The 23,744-nt window shown below is 45.0% G+C and overlaps 2 protein-coding genes across 9 annotated transcripts in view; one reads left to right on the top strand and one right to left on the bottom strand.

Annotated features, from left to right (window-relative positions):
- The window catches only part of SLC31A2 (solute carrier family 31 member 2), a 989,995-nt gene that overhangs the window by 343,818 nt on the left and 622,433 nt on the right, over window positions 1-23,744 (top strand). The gene's annotated exons all lie outside the window — the stretch shown is intronic.
- CACNA1B (calcium voltage-gated channel subunit alpha1 B) overlaps window positions 1-23,744 on the bottom strand; it is a 327,353-nt gene that overhangs the window by 65,338 nt on the left and 238,271 nt on the right. For all 8 annotated transcript variants that reach the window (XM_077922132.1, XM_077922131.1, XM_077922130.1 and 5 more), the window contains 7 exons: window positions 22,361-23,188; window positions 16,806-17,023; window positions 15,032-15,161; window positions 13,837-13,966; window positions 13,278-13,337; window positions 11,355-11,461; window positions 90-186 (listed from right to left, as the gene is read on the bottom strand). In XM_077922132.1, the coding sequence (XP_077778258.1) occupies window positions 90-186; window positions 11,355-11,461; window positions 13,278-13,337; window positions 13,837-13,966; window positions 15,032-15,161; window positions 16,806-17,023; window positions 22,361-23,188 (1,570 nt within the window). The remainder of the gene's footprint in view (window positions 1-89; window positions 187-11,354; window positions 11,462-13,277; window positions 13,338-13,836; window positions 13,967-15,031; window positions 15,162-16,805; window positions 17,024-22,360; window positions 23,189-23,744) is intronic.

A 23,744-nucleotide genomic window follows, 5' to 3' on the forward strand; every position in this document is an offset into this window, starting at 1 on the left:
CAAATCCCACCCACCCACATGCATACTCAGAAATGAGATTATGCACTACCTCATCTGCCAGGGCAGATGGGTTGAGGATTACATCATACCTTCAGCTTTGGCAAACGTTTGATGGTCTTCAGAGGCCGAAGGACTCTCAGAACTCTCAGGGACTTGATGGTGTTTATATCTTTGCCTTTGTTCCCTCTGCAAGGCAAGAGCACACAAGGGACAAATGAAGACCTTTGATTCTTGCAAGATTCAGGCAAAAGCCTGGAAAATCCTCACCCCAGGCTGGACACTGCTGCAAACCCAACCAGGTCCACTCAGAAGTGAGTCCTACTGTATTCAATGGGGCTTATTTGTGTGTAAGTGGGGTTTGCAGCCCAACAGTGCAATCCTAACTGTGTCTACTCAGGCATAAGTCCTGTTGAATCCAATGGGACTTACCTGCAGGCAAGTGGGGTTGGATTGCAGACTAAGTCCTCCCCCCCCCCCCCTGAACATGGCTCAATCTCTTTTGGTGTGGCATAACAACATAGCAAAATGCAGGTAAATTTTATTTTCTGCAAGGTTGAACAAAAAACAGAAGGTACAACATATGAGGATATGGTTATGGGAGCTCCTGCTGGGGACTTCTGCCCCAACTGCCCCCAATATATTCCAGCCTTATATTTGAATTTTCAGCTTTTTTTCATTACCCCCACCCCAGAAAGTCCCCACTATGCAAAAACTCCAAGGAAATACATGCAACCAGACATTCCACCCAGTTGCTCCCACCTCCTAATATTTCAGCCAATGAATGCAAAGGCACTGGGATGATTGACAAGTACTTAGGCAATAAGTACCTAAAAATAATTTGAGATTAAATTTTATTTTATTAAAATTAATCCAATGAACCAAATCACTTTAAGAAGCATACCTCTTATATTGAGATGTTTGCTGTTTCATATAGATTAAAGATGCCCCTATTTGTGCCCACTCTCTCACACTCCAGGCTTTTAAAATGTGTAACAGCCTACGTTTGTCAACCATGCCCAGGCATTTGATGAAGACCCTTTCACAAAATGTAGGGGAGGAGGAAAATCTATTTTCAAAGGGAAGGAGTCAGCAGAGTTGTTATCCGTGTCACCATCAGAGCTGGACTTCAGGGCAGACGCCCATGGCCACCATCAGCAGGATGAGCAGGAAGGTGCACAAACTCAGCAGTTTGCATTGTTAAGTTACATACATTACCATCTGTAGAGTGGTGGAGGTGTAGGACCATCAAACCCTGAGTCTAAAATTACCCATCTGCACCACTGGCTACGATTCTTAATGGAAGGAGGGTGGCGGTGGAATCAGATCTAACCTTTCCCTTTCAATTGGGGTGGGGAATCTTTTTGGCCCAGTGTGCCAGATCTTCATCTCCCCCACCCCCTGGGACAACTTGGGTAGGTGGGCAAGGACCACCCACCTGTCAGTCAACTGGCATAATGATGGCAGGTGATTCCCAGGTGGGCGGTCTTGCCTACCTGCCAATGAGGAGAGATTGTGGGGAGATTGTGACCAAGCAGGACTGAACTCCACATGCATCATCTGATATATCAGGGGTTCAGTCTTGCTTTCTCCAGGGATCAGCGTTGTAAGCACCCAATCCAGCCATGTTTCTACATGGCAGGTGTAGGACAGATGGGCAGGGTCTTTGGAAAACAGCCTTGCAGGCCAAATCCAGTTCACAGGCTGGAGGTTCCTCACCCACTGCTATAAATATATTACCCCTCACAGGGGAAACCTTTTGGTGACGTACAGCTACCCTGAAGGATGCATCACGAGGAAACGCCTCCCTAGACTAGGGAGCCTGTGGCCACCTAGATGTTCTGGGACTCCATTATTCCTATTTATTGACCATGCTGGTTAAGACTAGCAAGAGTTGGTCCAACAACACATGAAGGCTCATAAGGGTCTTATCCCTGCTCTAGGCAAACAGAGAGAGAAAGAAGATCATGATGGTGAACCAAAGAAGACACATGTCCCTCAGTCTGAAAGACTCCATTGGCTTGCTTGCTTTTCCATCTCATGGGCCCTGCCTAGTTTCCTCTTAAGACGGCATGCCACTCAAACCATGCCAAGCCATGTAATATATGCACACATATTACATGCCTGTAGTGATAAGCGGTGGTAACCTCTGAACTGTTCATGCACATGTGTGGGTTTGGAGAGGTGGTGGTGGTGGTAATGGTGGAGTTATAGCCAACAGAGGTTGGTGGCATTTCTTTCTTCTCAAGCGTGCAAAGTTCATTTTTAAGGCAAAGGTCTCTTTGCCTCCATATCAGCATCTGGAATGGGAGGAAAAAGGTCCCCCACTCCTATATTAAAGTAGTGAGACAGGTCAATCTACTTGGGAAAAGTAAATGAAGTCATTCAGAAGGGCTCTTTGTTAAGAAGCAGTGGAGGTAATAATGGGAGGCTCTGTCAAGTTTGTTTTCTCTCAGTTTCACATTTTTCCAATCTAGGTCATTTCTCCAAGTTTCAACATGTATGCAATTTTTTTAAAGTTGTTCAGAAAATTCATCAGTATTTTAGTCAGCATTTATCTAAATATATACACTTCTGTATGCAATTCTTCCTAATATGCATGTTTTTACAAAGCAGTTTCTCCTGATAGAGTGCATTTTTGCACATCATATGCACACTTTACCCTGTTATGTGCATTTTTGCACACTTTACCTAGCTAGAGATCTGCACTGCAAAGTTTTGCAAAGTTCTAATTTTGAAGGCTGGCTGATTCATTTTGTGTATTGTTCTGTAAATTGTGAATTAGGTAGTTTGGGGTTTAAATGCAAACGGAATAGAATCTCTCCCACCAGAATCTCCAGTCTGAAGGTAGTCTTCAGCTGCAGCTAAGTCTTACTATGGCTAGAGTGAATTTATTAACTGGCAAAAAGCCAGTTTGCTTGTTGTCATTTTTTGATGACGTACAGTCAATTCATTCTCCAGACAGACAGAGGAGACCAAGTAGTTTGGCCTCTTAAAAGGAGGCAATTTCATCCAGGGCAGGTGTGGGACATCTCTGGTTCTTCAGATGTTCCTGAACCCCAACTCCCACCATAACTGGCCTTTAGTGGGGCTGATGGGTGTCATAGCTGAGCAACATCTGGAGGGCCAAAGGTCCCCCACACCTTGTCTAGGGATATCCATACCCAGGAGTTAAATAAAAAACAGACTTATCTGTAGCAACTTATAATACACATACCTATACAAAACCTCATATGCAAAACCTCTTTTGTTCCAATGGAGGGAGGCAAGATAAAATGACCCACATTAAAATCATAGCTAAAAAAAACCTTGGTGAATAGGAAGGTCTCTACCTTATGCTAAAAAATAAACTGCACAAATCAGGTGGCAGGTGAGGCTCTCTGGGGACGATGTACCTTCCCTCTCTTTACCTGAGTCTCCTCTTTTGACTTCCATATTGCATTGATGAGATTTCTGTATTGTATATTTTATGAATGTTTGGATTTTAATGGATTTTAATGCTTGAGTCTACCTGTGAACTGCTTAGAAGCCTATTTTGACATTAAGTGGTGTACAAATTAAATAGCAGTACTGTTAATAACAACAGCAAAGGAGCCATTATCTGAAGAGCTCTAGGCTTGGTGACCATGTACCTCACTTCACTTAGGATCACTTAGGCCACCTGGATCACAGCCTCTAAAGAGGGCCTTCGGGGGGGGGGGTGTCATCTTTCAGATAAGTTTTTATGACTCCAAAGATTAAAGCCAACTCTTCAGGTTGATTTGTAGGTTAAAGCTAGCACTGGGAAAGATCCTGGGAGCCATTGTGGCAAGTATAGCATTTGCATAATACAACTGGCATAATGTCCAGGCCCAATTAACAATCCAATTTTGGTCCTGTTGCAATTCTAGGCTTGATTTTAAAGGCACTGCAGTCATTGAAGTGGATGGCTCCCAGAACAGCTAAGCTCCAGGGCAGCACAGAGGGCATGGCTGCAATAGCATAAACCCAGCTGAAAGCTAACATGGGCAAAACATGAGCCCATTAGCTGAGGAAAGGCAATGTCACCAGATACTGAGAAAAATGACAGGCAGTGATGGAATCAGCATGACACAGATTGCCGGGAGGGTGTGGCTGTGTGAATGTGCAGGCAATCGACAAGCTGGCAAGGGACAACAGTAATGCATTACCCCATGAAACTCCTACAGAGAAGATCCCAGCGAGAAGAAGAGAAAGAAAGAGCAGAGTGTCAGTGGTGGGGAAGAAACACACATCTATGCAACAACTCCAAAGCAATGGCACAGAAGGTAACACCAAGGAAATCGGACCTCCACCCTCTCCATTTTCACAAAGCAAACGGGAAAGTGAAACAACCATGTGCTTGCATAGCTAGCCAAAGACATATTTTCAGTTTAGTGGCATGGATGGAAAGTCCCTTTCGGTCAAAGTGGCCTTCCAGATCATCCAGCTCCCATTACCTCCCATCCGCTCTGACCATGGGCCACACTGACTGGGGTGAATGGGAGTTTGTGTCCAACAAGAACTGACAGGCCCCACGTTGGACTTGGGCAGAGAAGCCCCAGATGCAAATGTCTCTTCAGGCTGTGAAATTTATCAGGTGATTTTGAGCCAATCGTTTTTTCACAGCCTAACTTACCTCACAAGGTTGCTTTGCAGCTAAAGGGGAGATTTCCCCAACCACATACACTACCTTGAGCACCTTTGAGGAAGGTTGGGTTAAACAAAATGTCAGCAATAATAATACTATGCACTGATTGTAGGTTTTATGTTAGCAGGTATCCCACTGGAGTTAGCCTCTCCTCTAATTTCCTCATCCATCCATTGCAGCTCATCACTTCTGGTTCAAGCCACGGAACAGCAGGCAAAGGATAAACTATATGAGAGTGAGGCAGTTTTGGTTTTCACTGTTAACATCAATTTTTGTCAAGTTTCTTATTTTTCTAATCATAATTTTAGTTCCACATAAGTTCGCTTTTCATTTTTAAGTCCTCATGAAAATTCACCACCATTTTAGTACGCATTTCTTTGGAAGGATACCTTTTCGCAAGTGGCTTTTTAAGATATACGCAGTTATACAAGCAATTGCCCCTATTACAAGGGTGCAGAACCTTCAGCCCTCCAGATGTTGCAGGACTACAATTCCCATCAGCCCTAGCAAGCACAACCAATGGCCAGGGATAATGGGAGGGTGTAGTTTGGCAACATAAAGCAGGTCAAGGGTTCCCCATGTGCACCCTATTATCATGCATTTTCCACTAATACATTGCTATGCAAACTTTACCCTGGCACGAGCATTTTCAAACACTAAATTCAGAGAAGTGTGCATTTTGAAGAGGGGCTATGCTTTAATTCATATGAGAAGTCTGAATTAGGTAGGCTTGTCTTGAAATGTGAACTGCACTGAATATCTCTTCCACCCCTAGTTAGGAAATCAGCTCCACCCACCTTCGCACATACACACACGTTCCACTAGCTGCCTGCTTTCAATGCACTTATATGAAGGTAGATAATTATGCCTAAAGCTCGCTATACTCCATAGATTCAGATATCTGAGCAGCTGGGATCTGCCCATTTCATTACTTTTTTGCGCTTTCCTGGTCAGTGGTAGCCATTTTGGGGGCAAAAACCATGCAGGGAGAGAGGGAGAAAGCAAGATGGGGAAAATTAGAGAGCAGGAGAGATGGGACAAATCAGTTTTTCCTTTGTCTCTCTTTTGCTGGTTGGCTCCAGCCATTTCAGGAAGAAACCATGGAGAGACGGGGTGGAGAGATCGGACAAATCCTGGATCAGATTAAGTTCCCATAGGAATCAACTGAAATCAGGAATTTGTTATGTGAACACTCGCCTAAGGAACAGTTTCCAGGAATTGCATTGCATTTGGTAAGTTGGACCTGTGTGTAAAAAGCCATCAGAGAAGAAAGCATGATTTCTGGGATACAGACACTTGAAAATGGAGAAGTAATTTCCTTTCCAAAATACAATTATAAATGCAAACAGGCAGACCTGGAGTCTTGGGACGAACCTAGACGTTATGTGGTGTATGCAGTTAAGCTATTGCATGAGCAGCTTTCAAAATGGAAACTGCCATCATAAGAACCTGATATGAATCAGGCATCTGGTAAATGGTAGCAGGAAGGACAAAAGTCCCCTCTGTGTTGGGGTCCCAATCCCTATTGGGGGCTCTATACCTATTTGCATTTCTGGGAGATAAAATCTATTCCCTTCAGTGGGAACTTTAACCCAATGTAAACAACAGGCATGCCCTCCCCCATCCCAATATACAGATCAGGACCACAGCAGGAGACAAAGGCCCAAACTCTCCATGATGAGGTTCCCATCCAGAATGGGTCCCCAACACTGCAGATTTAATGGTAAGCACCACTGAACATCATTGGGCTTTCTTCCTAGCAAAAGGCATTGATTTGTATGGTAAGGTTGCTCAATTTGATGCTGTTAACATAATGTCAAGATAACCTTCTCCTCCATTTTCACCACTGCGGATGAAGTATTGATCAGCATTTGGAAAATCTTTACTCTGAAAGCTCTACAGCGTCGAAAGTATATTACTAAACAGGAGAACATTGCTACAATATTACTAGTAGCAGTATAATCACAAATACCACAAAAGTGTTTTCTTGCGGCCCAGGCGGGAGAAAACAGAATGCAGTGCACTTGAACAGCAAGTATCTGCCATTGATCTATTAAGACACAAACACAGAATGGAGTGGGATGGGGAAAGATAGAGGCGAGCATCCTTGACTGCTCTTGATTCTGACAAAGGCAAGAGTGAGACTAAGGAGGAGGAGGGAGAAACAGACAAGCACTACCACCCCCTCGACCACTTATAAATAAGAAAGCAGACTGAAGCTGGCTTTTGCCCTGACTCAAGCAGCCTCCACTTGAGTCAGGTTAATATGCCTCTTTTCTTCAGCTGCCGTTCCAGCTATCTTGATATGAGATAGGAAGCAGGAGTTGTGTAACACTTTGCAAGAACAAAACATTTGATATTTGGCCTATTGTAAATAATTAAATTTACAAGCGGCCATGTACCTCCCCTCTCTTCCGCCTGCATGGCAGAGAGGAAAACTTTGGAATCTTTTCTTTTTATTTCACTGAACCACAGCACTCCATTTTGCCCAAACACTAAGAGTGGTTTGTTTCATCACAAACCATGGGTCAAGAAGCTGGCTTCTTTAAATGAACCATGGTTAGCATGAACCATGATCTCTGGTTTGATGGAAACGAGACACTGTGGTTAACTAAAACTGGAAGCTTCTCAAGTCCTCCTCTCGGGGTTGTGGGAGGAGAAGAGAGGAAGGTATATATATATCGAGAGCATGTCGCACTAAGACTGGAGCACCCAACATGTCTGTTCACAACTCGCGTCATCATTCAGAGCCAGTGTGGTGAAGTGATCTGAGTGTCAGACTAAGACTTGGGAAACCAAGGTTCAAATCCCCCTCCACACATGAAACTCACCTAAGGCCAGGCATAATCTCTCAATGTAATCTACCTCACAGGGTTAGTGTGAGGATAAAATAAGGAGAGGGGGAAAGATGCAGGGCACCTTGAGTTCCTTGGAAGAAAAGTGGGATATAAATATTTCAATAAATAAATACAGATATACATAAATCCCACCCCATGCTGGATGAGGCTAACAGGAGTTGCAATTCGGAAGGATAGCCACATTCCCTACACACACACCAAAGGGCAGCATTTACAGAGTCAGGGAGGTCAAGGAATTATTACCTTCTTCACTAGTGTTTTGTGGGCAACTGATATGAAAATAGCAGGCAGGAGACACGTATGCTTGGGTAAGAAACCCGCCAAATTGCAGACGAACAGCTCCAGGGTCTTGTCTTGTTTTGTGTGTGTGTTGGGCCCCTTTAAATTTGATTTATTCATATATATTTTTGAGGGGGAGAGAATTAGAAGGGATCCACGTTCCTCCCCTGTAGAGTTATGAGCAGCTATTCAATGGTAGTGCCTATATGCTAGGGCTGCTATATGTCCGGACATTACCGCGATTTGAAAGGCCATTTTAATAATAATAATAATAATAATAATAATAATAATAATAATAATAATAATCTTTTAATTAGTTTTACATAAATTTATACATTATAAACTTTAACCATTTCAAAACATATAAATAAAAATGTTCTTTTGAACATTCGGACCTCTTCCCCTCCCATCAAAGGCGGAATTGATGTCCGGGGGGGGGGGACTTCCGAAAAGCTCAACAATTTTGGGGTGTCCTGGTTTTCACTTTATGAAATATGGCACCCCTACTATGCAGAGCAATGGAAGTGCCTTGCTGAGCAAAGTAGGCTGAGAGTGATCGAGGAACAGGATCAGCCTTGCCAGTGCTAACCCAACGTCACCACACTACAGACGTCTGGAGGGACACTCTTGCACTATTGCACAATGAAAGCAAGATAATGCTCCCCACCTGACCCCTGGGAACATTTCTGATGTTAAAAGTTTTAGCAGGATGTGACAGGCTATGCACCGTTTGGAAACAAAGCAGTATATTTGTCCACAAACCTTTGTGGGCACAAAGAGTATTGAAAGCGGGACCCCCAATCAAATGCCCCATATCATCCTGAATGCACAATAAAAAGGACACCAGGAAGGGCCCCAACTTATATCACAACACTCCCAGTTTGTAAGGGCAGCACGCAGGGCCATCTTTACCCTGGGATGCAAGGGGTGCAGGGCACCCGGGCGCTGAATTCTGGGTGGTGCCAGGCGCCCACTGCTGTAGCCACCTAAGCTCTTAACTATCTACCTGTTATGAAATAATAAATAATTTTGATCATGCTAGAAAAACAAAATACATATATACCTAGGTATCACCGAAATGTATACCTACGCCCTTGCGCAAATTAATTGAAACAAATCACATTTTCTATCTTGCTCATAATCCTGTACTCAGAACAAACACGAAAAGTCAGTTGATCATTAAGGTGTTGGAAGCCTGGAGCCAATAGAAGGAATGATGCGTTCACCACAATATATTGAGGTTCTACGAAAGAGAGTTATTCCAGAGCTGGCAAAGAGGTGTCCTGATGGTACTGGGATATTGCAGCAGGACCTAGCCCCCTGTCACACATCAAAATAAATTCATGACAGAGCAGCAAATACAGGTACTTGATTGGCCAGGGAATTCCCCGGACGTAAATCCCATTGAGAATTTGTGGGCTATATGCAAAAGTCGCCTCTGTGCTGTAGATTGTATGACTACGCAGAAGCTCATTCAGGCACTGATTCAAGTGTGGTAATCAGCGCCTGAATCAGCTTCTGAAAATCAACAGTGACTGTTCGAAACTAATAGATTCCATGCCAAACTGTGTTCAAATGCTGCTTAAAAATAGCGGAGGTCGTATCTGTTGCTAATGTACGTATATGTGAGTTTTGTACAATAAACTTCTAATTCATTGTTTGTTTCAATTAATTTGCACACAGGGTGAACTGTTTCACTAAAGGACTTTCAACTTTGTCCGCTCATTTACCGAAGACGCGCTTGTCATTCACAACGGCAGCGTTTGTCAGACGAGTCAACAACAGCACTTGTCATTCTCAATGGCTCCGTGCTCGCAAAATTAACTCTTACAAAATATAACGTTACGTATTGTATTGAGCTGCCTCCTGGCTGCATGCAAGCCATGCGAGATCAGTCATGTCAAAGGTGCCGCTGACCCCGAGTGAAACATTTCAAATTGCATTTTAATTTCATCACTTACAGTTCAAATTCGTTTAGAGAAATCGTTTAAAAAATAATATTTATTTTCGCTATTTGTCGGCATTTTCTTTGACTAACTACTTAGTACTTAGAGCTCTACTACACATGCATTTCAGCACATGATTTTAGTTTTCTATTTCCGCAAAAACATGCCCAGAGCACACACACACTGTGAATTCCATGAGCTGCATTTTTTTCTTCATTTTACAACAAATGCTAAAGTTAATTTGGGTTCTGAACTAAATTTGGGGGCGCTGGGAGGATCTTTGCGCCCTGGTGATGCATATGCTAAGGACAGCCCTGGTATAGCATGGAATAATTTTAACATACATCCCACCCACCTCCATGGCTATATGGCACTGTTTCTGGTGGACTACTTCATATTTGATGTTTAGAATATTTTCAGGTACATTTGCCAAGACTGTTTATGAAAGTCTTAAGTTTTAAGACAATCCAATGCTGTAATAGCAATCGCTCTGACTGTAAACTGTGCTACCTAACAGCCTTTAAATATACATATGCAGATATTATGCAGATCCACTGTCTTTCCTGACCCCTTCTTGTCCATGCATGAAGTGGCCACAAAATCCACCCCACCCTATGCGAACCCATAAAACTATGCAAAGGAGGGGGGAAATATATCTGAAAGACCATCTCCATCCCTAATGACCTCCTCAGGTGCTAAGATCTGCAGAATTGAGTTTCTTGGTAGTTCCATCACCCTCAGAGTGCAAGGAATGAAGGTTCAGGGCAGGGTCCCTAAATTGTGGAACTCCCCCTCCACAGAAGTGCATCTAGCATCTTCACTGTACAGGTGATGCTTAAGTTGCACTTCTTTAACCACCCCACCCCACACTTTGACAGGTAAGGTATTTTGCATTGTAGGACCCAACTCTTTAGTTGAATTTTGTGTTCCGTTCCATATGGCTTTATATGTCGTATAATTGTAATGGGTTTATCACTTTTTATCATTATATATTATATGGTTGTAGCCCACCCTGGAAATTTATGGTGGGCAAGAAATCTAATAAAATAAATAAATAAATACATTGAGACTATAGTCAGATTAGGTTCATTGAAATTAATGAGCATAACTAAGGCCCCATCTGCACTATATATTTAAAGCAGTATCAAACATTAGGAAGAACTTCCTGACAGTAAGAGCTGTTCAACAGTGGAATTTGCTGCCAAGGAGTGTGGTGGAGTCTCCTTCTTTGGAGGTCTTTAAGCAGAGGCTTGACAACCATATGTCAGGAGTGCTCTGATGGTGTTTCCTGCTTGGCAGGGGGTTGGACTCGATGGCCCTTGTGGTCTATTCCAACTCTATGATTCTATACCACTTTAAACAGCCATGGCTTCCCCCAAAGAATCCTGGGAACTGTAGCTTGCTAAGGGGGCTAAAAGCTGTTTTAATTCCCCGAGTAAAACTTAATTGGAGGCAATCCATGACTTCAGAGTCTGCACATGTTTGGGGTCACCAAACTGAAATGGGAATTGCTTAACTTAACCACCCCAAAAAATAAGCTGTCACACACATTGACATTTTGAGTTCAGTGTCATCCTGCTTCTTGATCCACTAAAACCACAAAGTCCATAAACGAAAACTACTTACGAAAAGGCGAAAGCCACCAGAGCCCCACTGACCACAATAAAATCCAGGATGTTCCAGAGGTCACGAAAATAGGCACCAGGATGAAGTATCAGGCCCAAGTCAATCATCTTCAGAGAAGAACCCAAAGCAAAGCAGAGTACAGAATGAGATATTCAAGGGTGCAACAGATTGTGTGTGGCATGCAGAGATGGACAGAAAAAAGACATGGGCAGATATGGGGGGTGGCCTTCCAGATCTTGCTGGACTACGACTTCCATAATCCTTGACCACTAACCATGTGGGCTGTTGGCTGATGGGAATTGGAGTCTAGAGGGCCACAAGTTCTCCATCCTTGGACTAGAGAGTCACAAGCAAGAGGTGCAATAAAATGAGTGGAATGCTCATTCTCATAAAAACATAAAAAGAGCCCTGCAACTGGATTAGGCCAATGGCCCATCTTATCCAGCATCATTTGCTCACAGTGACCAACTAGGTGCTCACAAGCAAGACATGAGAGCAACAGCTCTCTGCCCACTTGCGATTCTCTGCAACTGGTATTCAGACACACTGAACGTGGGAGAAAGTGGCCATCAGGGCTAGCAGTCATTGTTGCATTATCCCACATTGCATTTCCGTCTCTCCTCCCCCCACCCCCAGACAATCAAGTCCATGTCCAGAGACCACTGGCCATTTATTTTGTACAAAGGCTATTACTTACAAACAATACAAATCTGTTAGGAGTGTTAGCATATATGAGGAGTAGGGAAACTTTTTCAGCCTAGGGTGGCATTCCCTTCTGGGTGGGGCCAGAAGCAAAAGTGGGCTGCGCAACACGTGTTAATTTTACCATTGTGCAGCAGGTTAGTTTCTACACACACTCACACACCCTTCTCTGTGCTCTGTAAGGACAAGCAAGTGGCCCCATCAGTTCAAGGGCACATTTCATCCAGGCAAAACCACTCCAGCACTATGCATAGCAGGGCCAGTGATAAGTGTGGCTGAGGATCAAATGGAAAGATTTGGAGGGCTGCGCCCACAGTCCCACAGCCTGAGGTTCCTGGGAAGATTATCATAACTTAAGGGCAGTTTCATATGAAGGGGAGCTGTCTTTCAGATATTCTGAGCTCAAACAATTTAGGGATGTGTAGGAAAGCAACCGGGACATGGGTGGCGCTGTGGGTTAAACCACAGAGCCTAGGACTTGCCAATCAGAAGGTCGGTGGTTTAAATTCCCCGTTGCTTGGTTCTTGCTCCTGCCAACCTAGCAGTTCAAAAGCACGTCAAAGTGCAAGTAGATAAATAGGTAAACGGCGTTTCCGTGTGCTGCTCTGGTTCTCCAGAAGTGGCTTTGTCATGCTGGCCACATGACCCGGAAGCTGGACTCCGGCTCCCTCAGCCAATAAAGCGAGATGAGCGCTGCAACCCCAGAGTTGGCCACGACTGGACCTAATGGTCAGGGGTCCCTTTACCTTTACCTAGGAAAGCAACCAGCACCTTGCATTGGGACCAAAAATGAGCCAGAAGCCAGTGCAGTTGAACTAAGGCCAGTGTAACATGGAGAGCATCTAAGCTGTTGCATTTCTGCACCAGCTTCCAAGCACTGCAGCAGTTTCACCTCCTTGAAGTCCAAATCTACCCTCAAGTGACCCTTTCATCAGCAAAGGAGCACCCCCAAAATACCACCAAAAGCATTGGTGGGTCTGACAGCTGCTTAACCCCCAGTGAAATTTTGCTGAAAATGACTTCTGGTGAAGGCTTATAGTGAGGAGCACAAAAAAGGGGTGCCATGCCATTCCAAAAAGAGCATGAGGGTAGTCTAAATACAGAATCAGCAGTCTTCTTGACTGCTACATTAGCCATACAGCTCCACTCCCGCAAAGGCCCAGCTCGCTTCCTGTTCCTCTGTGCAGACAGATCATAAGAGTACTGGAGAGATATTCTTACCTTTATCACCATCTCAAATGTAAAGACACCTGTAAATATGTAATCCAGGTACTTGAGAGCCTAAAATCAGAACGGGAAGTTTGATGTTAAAAAAAGGAAGCAGCGAAAATGTAATTAGATGAGAAAATGTCATGCTTCTAAGGAGATAGAACATTTTACTACTAGGATTCCATATGGGTTGCTTCAAGGCTTTAAAGGGTTCCCCCACTTTCTCCTAGAGTACTCAGAGAGTGATAGGATCTGCCTAGGCTAGAACTAGAAATCCTGAGCTCTCTGAACATGTGCCCCAGGTGGTGAGCCAGGCTGGGGGATGCCCCTGCACCAGGGATGGGGAAACTTTGGTGCTGCAGATATTGCTGAACCATAATTCCCATCAACCTTCAGCAACATGGCCAATAGCCATGGCTGATGGGAGTTGCAGGTGCATGGTGCCTGTGGAAACATGCAGAAAATATGTGGGAGATTGTAGGGTTGTTTCCTATAAACATCCACCCCACCTACTCGGAATGGCAAGTTTAGCAGCAACCTTGCGGAGATTTCATAAGATGCTATTCCTTACCTCATTCCTTGGTGACTCAGCTTGGACGGGGTCTTCCGCTGCCAGGGCAATACTGCTGAGGGCTATGACGATGAGGATGACCATTTCAAAGTAACGCATGTTCACAATGTAATGGCACAGTCGCCGGATTCTGTAAGGGCCAGACCATTTATGTATACACGTATTTTAAGAGCACAACAAAGAACTGGTTTTTCCACATGTGACAGCTATATTTATTTTCATTTACTTATTTGATTTCTTAGCTGCCCTTCAACATAAAGTCCCCATGTAGGCTACAATTATTGTTTTAAATAGAAACACAATGCTAAAATCAATTAAAACAAATCACAGTCAAAAAAATAGGATGGGACCTAATTTTCATAAAACTGTGTAAGCAGGCTTGTGCTTGGCATTGCTCAGGAATTTCAAGGAACCAAAATATCTATGCAGTTTTGAAATTAATCAGTGGAAATCTGTGCAGTTTTCAATGGTTCAGTCTGCCATATTGATTCAGAATGGCACTCAACTGCATCCAAACATAGAGTGTCCTAATGCATACTGAGTGTCTATCCAAAATATATAGTAGATATCCAAGGAGCCAAAGGTCAGAGTCAAAAGGGGCAGCAGCCCAAGATCCATGATTTTGACACAGTCCAGTTTACTTGGTGGAAAAAATAGAGGACCCTCACCCAATGGCTGGGTACAATGCCATGATGACCATAAATCTGTCACTGGCTTATTGGCTTATTGGGCTGTATACAGCTAAGGGCTCATCCAGAATTTCTTTTGTGCTGCATTTTCCAAGCACAGGTTTGTGCTTTAAAGCTCTGTGTCCAAACCCTTTTTCACTCCCGTGTTTTCCCTGGGAAAATGCAGGTTTTGCCACTGAGTTGGAGCAAATGGCAATCTGCAGAAAACCTGGTTGCCATTTGTAAAATGTGGGTTTTCCCAAGGAAAGCACCAAGATAAAAAACCCCCAAAAAACCTGCTTGGACACAGAGCTTTAGAGCCCAGTCCTGTGCCTAGAAACGCAGCACAAAAGGAAGTCTGGATAAGCCCTCTGTTTTACACAGAGTAGATCCATTGGGCTCAATAGCTCTAAGTTCATCACGTGTATTACTTTCAATGGGTCTACTTTAAGTAGGACTAACATTGACTGAAACCCTTTAAAAACAGTTTAGACATACAATGCAGAAAAGCAGCTGTGAGGACTTACGGGTTTGTAGGACTTAAGATGAACATGGAGCTATATGGCAGGATAGGTTTTGGTCCCTTCTCTGTAAAGTCATCATCCACATCCATGTCTTTCTTCTCTTCTATTTTAGTTTCAAATTCAATGTTGTTCACTGCAGTTGACAAACACATTGACAACAAGGCATCAAAATGGGGGCTTCCTAATTACTGAAACTAGCAGCAATCTGGACACTGAGTCAGAAGCTGCAGGACATCAGACAGGGAGCTAAAGATAGGGAGACCACTGTGCCTGAAGCTGTTGGACAAGAACCACAAGAGGAACATATCAGACCACCAGAACCTGTAGGTCCAGAGCCAGGACACTCACAGACACATTTCCCTGAGGAACCACACACACCATCAGTCTGGTGGCACATGGAGCGCATCAAGAGGGAGGCTGTGGAACAAAGGAAGAGTGGCCATCTTCATGCCAGAAGGTTGGTCCTTCTGAAGGTCTCTTTATAAGGACTGGAGCCAAAAGAGGTAGTCTGGAGACACAGACTTAAAAGGCCTCAGTCTGCTCCCAAGCTTTGTGGGAGCAAGTTGCTCACTCAGAGCTGTACATGGTCTGGCAACTCTTGACCAGCCTTGCCTATGGTTTCTCTAAGGGATCTGACACTGGACTAGAACATGAGAGTAAAGCAGCCTTTCCCAACTTAGGGCCATTCTAGCTGGTGAGCACAGATGGGGAACCAGTGGCCTTCCAGATCTGGCTGTACTACATCTACTGTCACTCCTGACCATTGGCCATGCTGGCTGGAACTGAGGAAAGTAGGAATCCATCAACACCTGGAACACACCAAGCTGGGGAAGGATGTCTTAATGATGTGGCTAGTTAACTGCCTGATTTTAGCCAGTTAATTGGTTGTAGAGAAATCCTAGCCAGGTCTACTCAGAATCCCTCCTACAAAATACTGACAATCTGGAGGTGGTGACAGTTTCATTGGAGACAGCTGCTTCAGAACCTGAGTGGTGTCCCTCTGCCCCCAGAACTCAGAGTCCTAACCCATCTCACAAAGAACCATATGGAACATAGTTCAATACTAGAGCATCTATAGTAGCAAGGATGCAGGGAACATTTAGGACTCCAGATGTTGCTGAACTACAACTCCATCAGTCAATGGACAATGCAATGGAGGAAAAGACCAATGTCCGAGATCTTGGAAAACCACTGCCAGTTTGAGTAGATAAAACTGAGCTGAACATTTATTTCATTTTATATTCTGCCCTTCTCCCTGAAGGAGCCCAGGGTGAAAAACTCAGCAGTGTGTGTGTATATATTAAAACATTCTCCAGCCAGTGGTCTTACGATTGGCAGAAACAGTATGTTTCAGTCATCAAATGCCTCAGTAAACAGGTATGTTTTTTAAGTCCCCCCAAAATTTGCCCTCTGCGCCTATCCCCTGGTCCTGCAAAGGGTGGAACGCCACTGGTGGCAGGACCATCAAAGCCTTGTCTGCTGATTATAAAATTTTAGGTACTTGGGTCCCAGGCCATTCTGAACTTTGAATGCTAATACTTACACCTTGAACTGGACCAATCAGCTCACTGGCAGCCAGTGAAACACTTTCAGAAATAGTGACACACCACCCATCTGGCTACCCCACTTACCAGCCCAGCTGCTGCATTCTGCATTAGCTGCAGCATCTGGATCATCTTCAGGGGAAGCCCCCCATACAGCACATTACCACAGTCCAGGTGGGAGGTCATCAAAGCATGAGCAATGGATGGAATAATAGTCTGTTGGAGTAACTCACTTGGTATGATGGCGGCTTCCCCAGGAGGTGCCGTGACAGTGACAGGAATGTTCACAGTTGCAGATTTGTCCAGAGATGGCTGACCCATGCGAGTGACGTTCTTCTGATTGTCAGCATCTTCTGGCTGCTCAAGCACCCTCTGCAGACAAGTGCTAGGCAAGGTGTGCAGAGGGGCAACAGTCACACTCCCACTGGCCTCTGTGTCACACTGACCTTCCCTGAGATTACAAGAACAGAGACAACAACAAAAACATCACTGTGAGTCAGGTCTTTGGGGCTGAATCCCTTCCATAGCTTCTTCAGGCCAGGATCTACCTGTTGACTTCCTGGATGATTTGCAGGAGGTCAGAAAACTCCTTATACTTCATTGCATCAACAAAAAGCTTATAAAAATCCTACCCTGAACTGAATGTGGAGTTGTAATTCTATTACCCAGGGAGGTAAGTAGGTAACTGGCCTTTCCCCCTAAGCTGCCATTTTGCATCTGGATCCGTGTCTCTCCCCACCCTATATTGTACCTGGCTGTACAGTTCTGCAGGACCTGCTGGTCAGGATGCCTCAAGGCACTTGGGGTATATTTTAGGGGGTTTTTTAGAGTCAAGATTTAATTATGGAGATTCTTAGCTTTGCTGTTATCAGTATTGATTTTTTGTATGTAAATTGTGAGATCTTATTATAACCTATGAGGGGATTGCTTAATTGTGTACTTACTTCAGCTGTTTTTATTTATTGCTTATGACTGCTTGTGGATTTTTTTTTAATTGTGTAAATCTGTCCATGGTGTAAGCCACCTTGAATATGGTTTAACTATGGAAAGGTGGCATACAAACACATGACAATGATGATCCAGTGTGAATATAATGATGGTAACCCAGTGTGGTGTAATGATTAGTGTTGGACTAGGATGTCCCATCACCTCCTGGCAAATAGAAGGGGAAGAAATGGAGGCAGTGAGAGATTTTACTTTCTTGGGCTCCATGATCACTGCAGATGGTGACAGCAGCCACGAAATTAAAAGACGCCTGCTTCTTAGGAGAAGGGCAATGACAGGCCTAGACAGCATCTTAAAAAGTAGAGACATCAACTTGCCAACAAAGGTCCGTATAGTAAAAGCTATGGTTTTCCCAGTAGTGATGTATGGAAGTGAAAGCTGGACCATAAAGAAGGCTGATCGCCGAAGAATTGATGCTTTTGAATTCTGGTGCTGGAGGAGACTTTTGAGAGTCCCATGGACTGCAAGAAGATCAAACCTATCCATTCTTAAGGAAATCAGCCCTGAGTGCTCACTGGAAGGACAGATTGTGAAGCTGAGGCTCCAATACTTTGGCCACCTCATGAGAAGAGAAGACTCCCTGGGAAAGACCCTGATGTTGGGAAAGATGGAGGGCACAAGGAGAAGGGGACGACAGAGGATGAGATGGTTGGACAGTGCTCTCGAAGCTACAAACATGAGCCTGACCAAACTGCGGGAGGCAGTGGAAGACAGAAGTGCCTGGCATGCTCTGGTCCATGGGGTCACGAAGAGTCAGACACGACTAAACGACTAAACAACAACAAGGATGTGGAAGGCCACGGTTCAAATTCCCATTTGATTACCTTGAGCCAGTTCTTGTGGGGATTAAATGAGGAGGGCGAGAACCATGAACAAAAGCTTGAGCTCTTTCGGAGGGAAGAGGTGGTCTAATAAACAACAAATTGTGGTGATTGGTACCAGAACTCATTTGTTCTGCAAAACATGGAATGAAAGGAAAATTAAATCCTGCAACCGAAGAGTCTTTCTGTGGCTGCTTTAGGTGTAACAGGCTCCTGAGAAGAAGTTATTTGATTGAAGAACCCAGCTTGAGAGCACACAGAGAAACACCATTGCCAACATACCCCTTTCTCACTACATTGTGAACTGTGAATCAATGATAGCAGAGACTTCTGATTTCTCAAGTCATGTTAAGCAGAGGGTTTGTTGTCGTGCAAGATTCCCAGGCTTGATTCCCGTTATGCATTTACGTGCCTTTGGACAGCTTCAAACAGTATGAAGAACAGAGCTGCCAGATTATTGACAGAGGCTGGCTGTCATGAGCTTATGCAATCTGTTTTGCTGTTTCCTACTTTGTTTCCAGGCATGACCTGGACTGGCCTGAAACATTTTTCCCCCTTCCTGAAGTGAAGGGCAAGATGAGGGGCAGAGAATGTTTTTCATCCTGGAGGCTATGTTCCTTCTGGACAACCATCAGGGTCATAGACAAAAGTAGGTGGTTTCTACAACATACTCAGACACCTCTCGTCTATCCTCCATCCAGGCAAGCAAGAGTCATTCTTAAACTCTGAGAATGGGCATATTCCAGCCAGGGGGGGAAACACCCAACGAAGGTATGGAGTAGGATGAGTGAGGAAGGACATGTGACCTGGACCTGGGTCACCAGGTCCAGATACAGAGGCCCAGAGGGCTGATGTTCCCCATCTCTTGGCATGATGGATCCCTCCACACCTGCACACATATTCTCCAGATAGAATCCTATTGGACAGACAGGCAAGTCTGGCTTCAGGTAATGGGGTAGCATCCTCATCTGAATGTAAGAGCAGCAGATAAGGACGGAGGAGGAACCTGTCCTACTCAGATTCCAAAGCAGACTAACCTGAGTTTGCCTGCCTAGCAGATTTGGGGGCTGCTTTGTCTACCTGTCATTCAATTGACACCATAAATGTAAAGCCACAGCAGTGAAGGGGGTTGCTCCTTTACAGTGGGGATTGCGTTTTGCTATGTAGAGTTTTTGTGGTGCTGATGTTTTTATAAGACTTTGCTAAGTTGACAACTGCAGCTATTACCCCTTCCTCTAGCGTGGAATATTGGGTTGGTGATGGTTCAGAAACCATCAGAAACCCCAGAAAGTCAATACTGGCCTTTTGCCCACTGGGACTGGGAGGGTTGAAGCTGGGGAGGGCAGCAGTAGGTGGCACCAGACTCAACGACAGGAGAAGTCAACTAATTCTGGTTTTCCCCCATCTCCTCTTCACTGTTGAGTTCTTCCTGAGCAAATCTGAGTCAAAGGAGGAGGGAGCTGATGGGCAGTGCCACTCCCTAGATTGGCTGTAAGTAAGAAAGCAGGCAGGTGGGGGCTGGCTGAGGGCAAACTCAGCTTGGTGGAGCAGTGCGCTATTGCTCAAATGAACCAGTCGCCGCTGATCCAGAGACATAGAAAATATTCACTAGGAATAGGCTTTTGCTAAGGAAGTCTAAGTTCACAGCCCCAGAATGCCAAGCAAAGGGGTGCCAAAACCGGCCCCAGGGACATCAGGGCAACCACACAGTCATCGTCTGGCAAAGTGCAGAAAAGGCTTTCTCAAGTCCTGCTGATTAATTGGCTGTGGCATGTAAATTGCTCTCAAGTGTATTATTATAGCTCAGGAACTGTTCCAAAAATCCAAAAATCTTTAAAAACAAGACCCCGCAAGGAGACTCCAGCAGCCAAAATCTATACCAGCCCTGCTCGTCCCTATGCAAGCAGCTAACAGCAACCCTGGGGGAGCCATTTATTCCTAATCAGAGTTTGTACCTTGCAGCAGTATCATTACATTGCAGTCCCTGCATGCGTTCCCCCTTTCCTCCAGAGCTAAGCTTTTCCTCCAAAGCTGAGCTGGCACCTTGGCCATGAAACAATTCTCCCAAGTTATCATAAATGCTGGGGAAATCAGAAGTGTGTGTGAGGAGATCTGCAGCGATCATTAAGCCTCTGATTGGAGCCACTTTATTCATTTATTGCATTTATATGCCACAATTTTCCTCCAAAGAGATTAACATAGCTCTCCCCCCTCCTCAGTAAACCTCTACAACAACCCTGTGTTAGGCTGAGAGGTAGTGTCTGGCAGAAGACCTCACCCAGACATCATCATAGCTGAGTGGGGATTTGAACCATGTACACCACATTGAGATCATTGGAGACAAAAAAGTGGGATGAAAATGCAATGAATGAATGAATGAATGTGCAGGGCTAGAAAACCTCTTCCCAGTGGTCCAAACGTGGCCTCCACCCCTCTGTCTCTCTCTTTCTCTTTCCCCTGAGACTTGTTCCTGTCCATCAGCTCTTCCCTCTTCTCTCCTCAAAGCACTGGTCTGGCTGCAGTGTGTGCTTGAACTGTGGTAGTGGATGGAGGATAGCCCCACCTCTGGGGAAAAACAATTGCCTACAATTGGTGGTGGCTGGGTCTGGCAGGGAGACCAAGAGTAAGAGTCAAAACTGCAGAGCCTCCCACTGATTGGTTGTAAGTAAAAAGGCAGTCATGTGAGGATTGGCTGAGGGCAGCCCAAGTGTGGTGTGGTACATTGTCCCCAAATCGACCAACTCCCACTGGCTCTCAGGTAGAAACAGGTTCTGACTTTTAGCCTTATTGGTTGGTTGCAATTATATGAAGGATTACAAAGGTTATTGTTTAGTTTGTTAATTTGGATGTATAAAGACAATGTAGGAAAGGAAACAAGAAATGGTTACTTCCTTTTGGCCACAGAGGCAACCTGCAATCATTGGAGCCGATTAAGAATGTTGTTAAATGTAAGCAACATGGAACATGTTCTAATCAAAGCAGACCCACTGAAGTTAATAGACCTACGTTAGTCAAATCAATTATTTCCAATGTCTACATCTTTGGGACTGGGAATTGCCACCCTGTTTACACTCTTGCCTCCATCCTGCTTGCAAGAGTTGGCAAAGAGTATCTATTGTTTGTTGGTTGGTTGGTTGGTTGGTTGGTTGGTTGGTTGGTTGGTTTGTTTAACATCCCACATTTTCTTTAAGGAGCTCAAGGTGGCATAGACAGTTTCCTCCCCTCTCCTCATTTCATCCTCACAGCAACCCTGTGAGGTCAGGTAGGCTGAAAGCAGGTGGCAGGCCTAAGGTGACCAAGTGGGGATTTGAAACATACTTTCTGTGGGATGTGAAACACAGAGCAGTCAAATACAACATTCCTAGAGAGGGATGTTTGTCCAGCCAGTAGATAAACTTCCTGTTTCCTCCATTCCTTGAAGAAGCAACATCTCCTTAGCCTGAGATGCTCTCTTGGCCTCCAGCCAAGAGAGGACAAAGGAACTATCTCCTTATTGGGTAGATTCCAAGTGTGTATACAGGCATTTTATAACCTAGGTCTGCCTTCTGGGATCCATCTGTGAACAGAATGTGTGAGTAAACTATTTTATACTTTTTATACAAGACTGTGTCGTGTCTATTCTTTTTAGGAGGGAATAAAGGGGAACTACCAGGAAACTTATTTTAGAGGCTTATGCAACTCTGGCAACAAGTTATCCGCTGTGCAAGTTTAAAAGGGGAATGTTACTCTGCTAAATTATAGAACTTGCTAACACAAGTTGAGAAGGATATTATTAAACAATATATCCTCTCCTGCCTCCCTGAACATTCCCACACTTTCTCAGGTCCTAGTCTGACACTCTAACCAGTACACTGAACTGTGGGACTCAGCATGTTTCCTGAGCCCCAAAAATGGACCCAGCCCTTGAGATGACCTTCGTCCTGCACAGACCAAGCACTTCATTGGGACAGAACCTGACTCACCTTGGCTGGTGATTCCTCAGCTCCTTCTCTCCTGCCTCTCCCTCCTTTTCCCCGTTCGGCTTGTCCACTGAATCATACGTGGACAGGGCCTTGTGTCGCATCTTGTGCCGTCTGTGGGGTTCTTCCCCCCCTTCCCCTTTCGAGCCAGGGTCACCTTCCCGGTTCCCAGGCCTGGACCCACCCCGGTGACGTGAACGACGCTCCGTCTTGGCTCCGTTGATGGTTCCATTGCCTTCTTTTGCTTGCCGCTCGGCTGAGTGCCGGTGACCCCGATGGCGTCTGTGCTCTCTCTCGGCTCCTTCCTCCACTGACCCACGGCGGTGATGCCGCCTTCCTCCTTCCTGGCCCCGGCTGCGCTCGCTTTTCCCTTCCTTCCCACTCCTCTCGCCCTCTTTACTGCGGCTCCTGTGTGTTCGATGACGCTCCTCTTTATGGTTTGGGCCAGATTCTCCATTCTCATCCTTCGGCACATTGCTCTTCTCCTGTTCTCCCCCCTTGTCCTTATCTCGATGTCGGTGATGCTTCCGCTGCCCTTCAGTGCTCACAGCTGGTGGGGGCTTCACTTCCTCCGTGACCTCTTGCACATCAACGGGACTCAGCTTGTTGATGTTGTTGTTGCGGCTGTCACTCCTTGGCTCAACCACTAGGGGGCGGTCCAAGTGAGTTTTCATATCTGGGCGGATGTGAAGGTTGGTAGCATAACGAACTCGATCTTCTGGGTCCAGCTCATTGTACAGGGCTTCACAGCTCGTCCGGAAGTTGTGCATTCGGATCTGGCTGGTTCTCTGCTCCCACACGGATTTGGACTTGGAGGCATTCTGCTGCTTGCTATAGAAGAGAGAGAGAGGCAGAAAGAAAGGAGCGATTGCAGGAAGGGGAAGATGGAGAAGAAGGAAGGGAAGCAGGGGGGAAAGGTGGTTACCATCTTACCCATAGCACTACAACAGCAAGATCTGGGACTACAAGGTGAAGGAAAAATGAACGTGGGGGTAATGACAAGATGGCTGGTAGAATACATAAGAAAGGGTAGAATCTTCCAGAAAACTGTAGATGTCCTCTTTGATACTGTTTGCTCCTGATCTTACACAAGTCACTCAGGCAACCTTTCTGGCTGAAGATGCAGTACAGACAGTGGAGCCACTGCCCTGTCAACCCTGGCCTGGCTTCCTACTAGTCTGATTTTAACATCCATGCCAACGCAACCTTACAAGGAACCGCTCAGGACTTTGTGGAATACATGGCCTCCATGGGGCTGTCCCTGCATAAATCTGGCCCTTCTCATAGCCATGGATTTACCTCTGTGGACATGGGTGATTCTATTTATCCAATGGAATAAAAGAAGTGCCACGGTCAGATTACTTTCTGAAGCTACTAGACTTCTATT

Source organism: Podarcis muralis, chromosome Z, assembly GCF_964188315.1.
Source record: "Podarcis muralis chromosome Z, rPodMur119.hap1.1, whole genome shotgun sequence".
NCBI classification, from domain to species: domain Eukaryota; kingdom Metazoa; phylum Chordata; class Lepidosauria; order Squamata; family Lacertidae; genus Podarcis; species Podarcis muralis.